Source organism: Mercurialis annua, linkage group LG1-X (assembly GCF_937616625.2).
Source record: "Mercurialis annua linkage group LG1-X, ddMerAnnu1.2, whole genome shotgun sequence".
Classification (NCBI taxonomy): Eukaryota; Viridiplantae; Streptophyta; class Magnoliopsida; order Malpighiales; family Euphorbiaceae; genus Mercurialis; species Mercurialis annua.
In genome coordinates this window covers 13,453,771-13,464,003 of record NC_065570.1, presented here as the reverse complement: position 1 = coordinate 13,464,003, position 10,233 = coordinate 13,453,771, and the positions used below count along the sequence as shown (strand labels likewise).

The 10,233-nt window shown below is 31.0% G+C and overlaps 2 protein-coding genes across 3 annotated transcripts; both read left to right on the top strand.

Annotated features, from left to right (window-relative positions):
• Nucleotides 1–424: 424 nt before the first annotated feature.
• Nucleotides 425–1,002, top strand: LOC126665416 (NADH-ubiquinone oxidoreductase 20.9 kDa subunit). Its single transcript, XM_050358225.2, has 2 exons — nucleotides 425–617; nucleotides 704–1,002. Exons 1-2 carry the CDS (start codon nucleotides 464–466, stop codon nucleotides 865–867), a joined length of 318 nt encoding a protein of 105 aa, XP_050214182.1. The 5' UTR covers nucleotides 425–463; the 3' UTR covers nucleotides 868–1,002.
• A 117-nt stretch (nucleotides 1,003–1,119) lies between these two features.
• On the top strand, nucleotides 1,120–8,134 carry LOC126665415 (PLASMODESMATA CALLOSE-BINDING PROTEIN 5-like). 2 transcript variants are annotated; one of them, XM_050358222.2, is made up of 4 exons: nucleotides 1,120–3,973; nucleotides 4,055–4,306; nucleotides 7,170–7,254; nucleotides 7,890–8,134. In XM_050358222.2, exons 1-3 carry the CDS (start codon nucleotides 3,907–3,909, stop codon nucleotides 7,220–7,222), a joined length of 372 nt encoding a protein of 123 aa, XP_050214179.1. In that variant the 5' UTR covers nucleotides 1,120–3,906; the 3' UTR covers nucleotides 7,223–7,254; nucleotides 7,890–8,134. The 2 variants fall into 2 exon arrangements, with proteins under 2 accessions (XP_050214179.1, XP_050214181.1); XM_050358224.2 differs by lacking the exons at nucleotides 7,170–7,254; nucleotides 7,890–8,134 and adding an exon at nucleotides 5,212–5,466.
• The last annotated feature ends 2,099 nt before the right edge of the window (nucleotides 8,135–10,233 follow it).

Genomic DNA, 10,233 nt, shown 5'->3' with positions numbered 1-10,233 from the left:
AACAAAGGCGGCAGTGGAGCGGCACTGAGACTTGATGAAGGGCGACGACTATCAGAAGAAGAAATCGTGAGGAGAAGAAGAAAAGAAACCATTACTTTCAGAGAAAAACGAAAAAGAAATTGCCAATATCAGAGCTAAGAAAGAAGTTCGTAAAAAAAAGAAGAATTAAAAAATTTAGGTCAAGAAAGTAATAAAAGGCTGTATGAAAAGTAAAGAAAAATGTTGGCCCGTATAAAAGTTATTGGGCTAAGAAATCCCGTAAAACATATAAAAAGCCAAATATATTCGACCGTTGGGAAAGAGGGCTGTGAAATGTATTCGATCGTTGGAGCATTAGCTGTTGGGCTTTATGGGCCGCGTTTTTTGTATGGATGGGCCGCAGTTAAGCCCAATAGTGAGCCTCAAGTAAATAAAGTGCAACAACAGAAGCAATTGACGAAGCAGAGAAAGAGATCGAAAAAAGATGAATACTGATATCACAGCATCCACCAAACCGGAATACCCAGTCATAGATCGCAATCCACCGTTCACTAAAGTCGTCGGTAACTTCAATTTCCTCGATTACTGCCGTTTAACCACCATCTCCGGCATCTCCGTCACAGTCGGTTACCTCTCCGGTACCATTTTCTTCCTTCTTTTATGGCTAACCTGTAGAAAATGTTTGTATTATTTGGAAATTTGATTGAAATTATGTTCTTTGTAGGGATAAAACCAGGTATTAGAGGACCATCCATGGTGACCGGAGGCTTGATTGGGGTACTGGGTGGTTTCATGTACGCTTATCAAAACTCTGCGGGTAGGCTCATGGGTTTCTTCCCTAATGACGGTGAGGTTGCTAGTTACCATAAACATGGGTTTAACAATTAGGGTTTTTGCCATTCTTGTAATTTGGATGAAAAACATCAACATCTTTTCTTTGAAGAGGAGGAAGAAGATGATGGTAATAATTAAATTGTTCTTTTTGAGACTTTTATCGTTTTGATTGCTCAACTTTGGAGATCATTTAGGCTTCTCAACCTTTTCGTATTTGCTTTATTTACTGTTTTGTTCGATATTTTTTTCGCAATCGACTTTTATTTGATGTTTCTGAATGAATGAAAATGTGTTGCCGACTCTTTGGTTTTAATATTATTTGAGAAATTTATGAATTGGTTACTGCCCGGAGATGCATAGTGCAATAAACAATGGATTGTTTAGGCAAATATAATGAATATTTCTAGGTTGCGACTGTGTTCTATTGGCTACATCTGGGCTGCAGACAATTGGAAGTGGCACTCATTATGAATGCATCCCAGTGGTAGGAAGGAGTAGACATTTTGTAGTCAGCAACATTTTTTTATCAATTCTGAAGAGAAGAAGGTCTTGTTAGATATATGGTAGCATTAGAGTATGTTTACTTAGAGAGGAACCATGGATGGTAGCACTGAAAATGGCTAAAAGTCCACTTGTTTCACCAAGAAAGGTCTTAGATCTTAGCTAATAGAGGTGCTGTGACAGTTGTATTTTACTATTTTCCTTCCCTAGGAATTGCAGGGGGTTTACTTTTTTATCATTAGAAAAACAGTTCATAATCATGGCTTGAGTTCAAATCTGTTTCGTACCGAGTAAATTTTGATAGAAAAAAGGGATGTGTTGTCAATTAAAGATAGCTTTTCAGGAAAATGAAATTGATCTGTATTCTTAAAGACGGAGGCAAGGTTAGCCGCACCATCATACATGAGCATAATGTATGGTTTCCCTTCAAAATTATGAAAAGTACTAATGATTATGCATTAGAAGTACTTGACAACATCTGACAATTTATTTATTGAAACATTCATGCTAATAATTGCAGAAACAGTTCCAATGTGCAACGGTTGAAAGTGGAATGGCTTTTGAATATTGCACAGTCCTAGGAACTGCATATTGTGCTCATCAAGAGAATGTTACCGTTAGATATTGTAATGTAAGATTATGTATGTGGGTAGTTTACTTGGATGGAACCATAGTTTAATGTTCAGATGTTCTATTAACAGGGTTCTCAGTGATCTATTTAGTTTCGTGATTAGATGTGCTGCCCTTGAGTTATGTGCTTACACTGGGCATGTGGTTGTTAGGCTTTTGATGCACGCATTAACCTAGTTTATGGATTTTAAACCTGCTTGTGCTACTTGCCTATTAAGTTTTGAGGATTTCATCTTTTGCAGTATTGTAAATTTGAGGTTCCTTTAATGCCTATCAGAGACCTGAGTTTTATTGTATTGCGATTAGTTTTTGTGTCGTCTCATTTTCTTGTTTGAAAGCAAAAGTTCGGCTATCAGTGTTGACCATGAGATTTTATCGCAATGTTTTTTTTCTTGGAACCATGTCTAATGATTCTGATTGATCTCAAGTAGTTGGGGAATTAGGCATAGTATTAGTGGTCTGCTATTCTAGTTTATAGTAATGATGTTGTCATTTGGGGTTGCAATCTTATAAGGATCACGCGTTTTGCTGCTCATGTTTTTGAAAACCTTTGGCTTGTGTTGTGATCAATATCCCTCTCCTTGTTCCTTTTTTCGGTTCTCAAAAGGTAATACATGCATCATTCATGTAATTATTTGGTTTCTATCTTGGTTTATTTCTGTTTGAACTCGATGAACTATGTTTTTCACTCGGTGCAGATTGCTCGTAATGCACCTTACAATGAGTTTTCTAACCGGTGTTTAAGATTTTGGATTCAAATGGGAGATCAAATGCTTGGCAAGAGAAGTACAATTTCCCAGCTGAAAACTCAGCCGTCTTCTTTTTCTGATTTATTAATCTATGTTTTCTTTCATAAACTTGGTTGGTTGGAACTTTATATTACATATTTAATTCCCTTAAAAACATTCATATCATCTATTGTTTTAGAGTTCTAGAAAACCGTGGTTCATATCTTCTTCTTTTAGGTACAGTACATGTATAAAACCCAAATGAGTCATTACAAGAAAATGACTAATTGGCAATGTTGATGGCATATGCCGATTTTAGGCTTTGTTCACTAAAGGATAGCATATTTTTAACTTTCATTGGTAGTGTGACATATTAATATAGATGGTGGAATTGGTAATCCCAAATTTTGTGGTAGTATTGGTTCCTGGAAGCTGTGAGGAGGTAACCAATCTGGGTGGTTGTCAACGATAACAAGGTGTTCTCTATTTGCATTATGTTTACCTCTACTCTGTCGGAGAGACTAGGTCTCAGACTCGCGACAAAGGAGGTCGAAACAAGGCTCTTTGATGATGACTTGCTTCCGTCCATTGCATATCAAGAATCAAAAACTCTCCAAAGAACAAAAGAAATTGAGAATCAATTCCCACAAACGTTATCACATGATAAACAATAAAGTGATCTTGGATCCAAACGGCCATAAGTCCATCTAAAGAGAAAAAAAACACGTCAAAAAGATACTCGAAGGTTTTCCCACGTTTCCTCCGCCGATTAAGTAAGTATATGTAGGAAAAGAAGAGAGAGAAAAAAGTGTGAAATGTAGAAAGACTCTTAAAAATAGGGTTTTACCCGAAGATGCATATAAATAGAGAGTTAATATTTCAAAAACAAATTGTTAAGTGTCTGTCATTCTTTTAACGATCCATTGTGTTCCAAGGATGTTTGTGATTCATGTAGTTTGTTACCAAAGGATATCAATTTAAATATTGATTACTGGACAGAAAATAAATTAAAATCAGTGGAGGGTATTAAACAAGATAAATAAAGTGTGGATAGTTTTCTTAAAATGAAAGCAATGCATACAAAAACTAGAATATCAACTTTGCACAAAGTAGAAATCTTCTTTAATATTATCAAATTCTCTTTTCAACAAAGAATAAATTATAGAAATGCTCACATCCATATAGCTAGAAATGCACAATTCAGAGAACTGGCAATACATGTTGCTTCATCACAATGCCATCATACTTAAAAATATTTTTGCTAGCTCTAATCTTTGTTGCTTTATCTCCCCATAAAACAGGTACGTCTCTATAATAACACAAACAATTAACGATTATATTAATACGTTTTGTTGATTCATCTCTGTTTGGTCATTTTTAAGACGGAGAATTTGCGGAATGGTGCATAGCCGACGAGCAAACACCAGATGAAGAGTTGCAAATAGCCCTTGATTGGGCATGTGGAAAAGGAGGAGCAGATTGCAGAATGATAGAAGAGCACCACCCTTGTTATTTGCCCAACACTGTGAAAGCTCATGCTTCTTTTGCCTTCAATAACTATTATCACAAGTTCAAGCATAAAGGAGCCACCTGCTACTTCAATGCTGCTGCTATCATTACTGATCTTGATCCAAGTAATTACATTCTTTATTTTATTCCCAATTGGTCTTTATCTGGGTTTTGCATAATTATAATTTAAAATATAATACTCACTCCGTTTCAAAATAATAGTCCACATTTTTCTTTCACACGGTTAAAAAAACGCAATTAATACTCTAGTTTTTCATAATTTTATCTTCATTTTTCTTATTATACTCTTATTAAATATTATGTCTAATTTACCTTTTAAGCTAATGACATGAAATGATAAACCTTAAATAAAGATAATATGGAAAAATCAACGCTATAAATAATTGTGATTTATCAGGAACATAGACAACTATTTTGAACAAAAAACAGAGGAAATTGGACTAATATTTTAGGATGGAGAAAGTACTATTTTATCAAATTTCTTATACTTTAAATTGGAGTAAAAAAATCAACTCGCTCCATATATACAAATCAACTGGTTTAATTTTAGTTTACTTTTGAGTTCTTTTTTATGCGTGCTTCAATCCTGTATTTTTGTAAAATAAAATAAAATTCAATTACTTGTGAAATTAATTTTCCCTGCTAGTATTTTTATAAATATATATTTTTATTCGGATAGTATTAAAAAATCCCCAAAATTTAGCGAAAACTAATAATATAATTTTGTTCATCTTCCTTCCTCCACATACTTATTTATGTTATATATAAATTAATTTTAAACTGCATTTAATACTATGAAATTGCTTTTCAGAATTATAATTCGAATTTAAATGCTATGCAAAACAACAAAACTGTAATTCGACGGTTTAATTCTAATTTTATGATTGCCAAACGCACTTTTCATGTATATTTATTTGAGGTATAATTATATTTAGCAGATAAGACTTTAATAATATTCAAGTAGAGTATCACCTTTTTATTTTATTTTCTTTTGATCGTCTTGTAACAGGTCATAACAACTGCAAATATGAATCCATTCCTTAAGTGAAAAGATTGAAGATTTTGAATATAAGTGTGGGCTAATTTATTTATTTATCTATGTAATTTGGCAGCCTAATTAATTTTAATTATTGACCTTTGTACTGATGTCTGAGTCGTAATATATATTTGTAATACTGAATATTCAAGTAGATAAATAGAAATATTAATTATAAATTATAAAACAAAACACATCCAAGAAATAAATAGAAGAGTTTTAATTAAATTAATAATGAAAATTTATATTTATATTTTTTATTCATTTTGACATATCTTTTCATATGTATCCATTTGGATTAATAAATTTAAAATCCATTAATTTTAAATTTATGGAATATAGAATTGATAGATTTATAAATTCCACCGTTTGGATTCATGAATATGAAATATATAAATTTATATGGATATATTTGAAATATTGAAATTATAGCTATCATTAATTAAAAATAATTGATTTTAACTTTTCCATCTAAAAAGTGGGAAAGTAAATGATGAATTTTGAAGAATGAAAGATTGTCACGACCTATGAATTTTTATGATATTTTTTGCACCAAAGGTAGATTTTCATAAAATGAATAGTTTTGTTGCGAAATCCATGGAGGATATTTTCAAAAATTCCTCAATTCATGCGGTGCCTATAATTTTATAATCCGTCAGCGCCAATAAACAATTATTTTGAACCATAAATTAACTATCTTTAAAAATTATCTCATTTAAAAATATCCAAAATAAAATTAACTTAATAATACTTCAAATTCTTATTTAATAAGTTTTTTTTAGGAAAGAAGTAGAAAAACTAAAAAATTGATGGATCCGATCTTCTTGACGGCTTAACCTGCAAGACAAAGAGAGGTCAGACTGCTCATTGGACGGTGGTTATCCGATAGACACTCCGATGTTAAAGTCAGTCTAGACTTTACTAATAGTTTAAGAGATTATTAATTGTAGTTGTAATTATGTTATGTGTTTAGACATACCTCAACCTCTTTATATAGTATAGTAGTAAGCAGGGACAAAGTTAGGATTTATTTTTGGAGGGGTAAAAAAAGAAAAATTTAGATAGTTGGAAGGGCATGAAAGGATTTTCGGCGGCCGGAGTTAGCTCCGGTGAGCAGCAAACGCTTTTGCCAAGAGCAGCCCTTCTGCCCTTGTAGACAGCAGCTCTGCTCGAAGGACAGCCCTCAGATGTCAGGGGAGAGGGAAAATTCGATGTTGTATCGGCCCCCGTTTGAGTACATTTGAGCTTAAGTTACAAACGTGAAAGTGGTAAGTTGCTAGCGATGGATTGAGTTGTTCGAAAAATGCTTCAAAAAAAAGTCTAAGAGATGAAAAAATGTCTGAATGCATTTTAAGGTTAAGTAGAAATTAATTTATTAGTTATTTAAAATGGTATTTAAGATTGATTGTGAGAAAATGGAATTAAATTAAGTGTTTAAAGTTAGAGATAAAAGTTTAAATTACGATTAAATCTTAACGCTTTAAATTAAGTGTTAAAAGTTAGAAATAAAAGTTTAAGTTACGATTAAATCTTGACGCTTAATAAAAATTAGTTCGATGAAATGTCGATTAGGAGTTCGACATGAGTTGAATACTAACATAATGTTAGCTATTCGAATAGTTGAGATAAAACTTGGAACGTTTTGATTGTTTATAATTTTATTTATTTATTAGTACATCAAGTTGCTAGAAGTTTTATAAACGTCTATTCAATAGAATTTTGGACTTAGGATTGCATGAAATTGGAGATAGAAGTTTAACTAAAGTTCAACGAAAATAATTAAGAATTATTATGAGATCTTATAAAGGTTTATTTAGTTAGTTTTACGTCGGGGTGAGACGCAATTAAATTATAGCAAATTAATTTACGTTTTTTAGGTCTATAAGTCTATCAAACAAACTCTTACTTCGATTAATTTACGTCTTATCTAGATCTGAAAAGGAACGCGACTAACGGGCAAGGAGGGCCTTATGCTAGACGGTAGTTAATCGATCGAGGTTTTAGGAATATCAAGCGGTGAGTTTATAACATTTACATTTGTTGTATTAAATGTGCATTACTTTTCAAATGTGAAACTTTATATGAATTGCATGACATTGTTTAATTATCGAAATTTTTTAATTAAATTACATGCATCATTTCATTAAAACAATTATAAGTCCCATGGAATAGGCTTTCCTATTGGGCGGCAATAGGAAATGTGTGATCACCAGTTTTGATCTGTGCTCTTAGATATATGAAATGGAAAGGAGGATTACACTTTCGTAGATACGAGGTTAACTCGTTGGAACTATCTCGAGACCCGTATATAGTGAGTTAACTCGGTCGAATTATCTCAGAACTCACACCTTGGGATTAAGTAGTCGCATGAATTAACTCGGTTGAACTATCCTAGGACTATGTCATGCGGTAGCGGTTAACTCGGTCGAACTATCTCAGGACCGTACCACTAAGGACTAAATAATCTGATATTATATGCTATGGTTACAACGATTCTCGGCTATGAATGATTTATTTGGGTATATGGTTTCATTCGGAATTTATGCTTGGGTGCATACGGATAAATGTTTTGCTTTGTTTTCTATAATACTCAATTGTAAACTATAAACTCACTCAGCGTCGACTGACTCTCAAATAGTTTTTCCTTTCAGGTAAAATATTTTGACGTGACAGACTTCTATCCTTGTTTAGAAGTCCGTATTTTGGAAGTATGTACTTAAGAAGACGTCGATTGATAGTGCTGCAGTAGATGTCAAGTCCTAGTTGTGTATATGATATAGCTAAACGGTTTCAGTTTCTTATCAACTCTGTTATGTAAATAAAGTTTTAAACTGCATTTTTAACCGTTTATTTTATTTTGCAAACTGGGGCTATGCTTGATGCGTGACATCGCATCATAAAACCCTAGCCTAGTAAACACCGCTTCGTTTTGTTTATATTATACATTATATCGCGAAAAATTCTTACTCGTTTTAAACTTGCTACGGATTTACAAATCTCATTCTCTAGCGCTGTCACGGCTCGAGATTTTAGATCGTGACAAGTATTCAGTTTTTCGACATTATCTCAAAAAACTTCAATTCTGCGTACACGCCCGCATCAGTTAGTTATACGAAAAGTTGACTTTGTTTAGCAATTACGAGTGTCTATTTTTATACTATATCTGTCTATCCCATTTTCGGAGATTCCATCGCGTATGACGAATTAAAATTATTGACTTCATAATTTATGTATTTAATAGCACATACTAGTCAAAACAAAACAAATCTTCAAAATTCAGCATGCAATTAAGAAACAATTACATGAATTAAGACACTACTGGAAACATTGGCAGAGTCTTAATAAAAAAATATTCATAAAAGTTGTGATATTATTAAAGAAGATAATGAATCAATGAATCATGATACTTGGCTTGCAGATTCATAGTTTCAGACAGCAAATGGTCAAGAATTCATGATTAAAAATTGAGTGCCTAGTTGGTGATATTAGCTAGTGGAACTAAGTAGGTGAGCAGTAAAGTGGAGCACAATGTAGTTTCTCCAAAATGGCTATTTCTCTAATTTGATATTCAAAAAAAAAATTCAAAAAAGAAATAGAAAAATAAATGGGAGATGATTTAGAGAAAATTTGTTTGATCTTATATAGATTTACTAGTTTACTTTGATGTGATTTTAAATCATTTATTTTGATTATAAAGTTTCAATTTAATTAATTCGAATGACTAAATTTATATTTTAATAAAAACAATAATGATTAAAAACATAAATATCAAGTTGATTTTTTTATCATTAGGAAGAAAAGATTTTTGGTGTTTATAGGAGATATTAATCCCAAAACTTTTACAAAATTGAATGCACACACCATTAAAGCTATATTTCATAGATAATATCGAGTTGATTTTTAACTATTCATGAATTTTTATAAACGATAAAGTATAATGTTTAATAAATAATGAACTCCCATAATCACATATGCAAAATATAACTTAAAATATATAAAATTACTATCAATAAATAAAATTATAGTTTATTTGTGGAAATAATTTAAATATTAAAATAAAATAATTTTAAAAACTAGCGACTCATAATTAAATATCAATTTTACATGAAAATATGCAAACTTCCTTCTATAGATATTTATAGTTTCCAATTCAATTAAAAAACAAGACAAAAAGTACAGATATTCTAACAAGATACAAATTGATTAACAATTTAATTTTTTTAAGCAAATTATTATGAGGTCCGACATATTTATTATAGTTTATACTTTAATCTCTCCTTTTTAAAAATCAAACGATGGGATTTGTTATTTTTATTTTCATTAACAGTTTAATGTATCCATCTATATTTGGTATTGAGTTTTATTTTTAAAAATGAGGAACAAAATTGTTAATAGAAACAAAAGTAATAGATGAAATTGTTAGGAGAAAAAAGATGGGAACTATATAAGTTAATTCAGTTGACTAACAATTAAAATGGACGGAAGGGTAAATTATTGAAAAAATTAAAAGTGAAAATCTATATTTTTTAATTTTTAAATAGAAGGGAAATAAATATGAAAAATCTGTAATTTACACTTTTTTTATCCAAACTCCATAAAATTGTGGGAAAGCATGCCACATTACCTACCTCAAAAATGGTCCACAGTAAACTATCCTAAACACTTCATCATTTCATCATCCTTACTCTTATCTGTATTTATGGTTCTATTCTCCAAAACTGATTTTTCTTTTCGTTTTTCTTTTACAAAATTACATGATCAATTCATTAAATTGTTATATTATTCAAAAAAAAAACTATCATCAATATTATAAACGATGACTATGAAATTTTAAACTAAAAAAATATATTGTTTCATAGTTAAAAGTACTTTATTTATACCAAAAAGTGTAAAATAAATTATTTTACTATACTCAAGTAACCTAAATATAAAATTAAGAAAAAAATTTATTTAAGAAAAAAATTCCTACATAAAAAATAGCAAATTACCGACAAA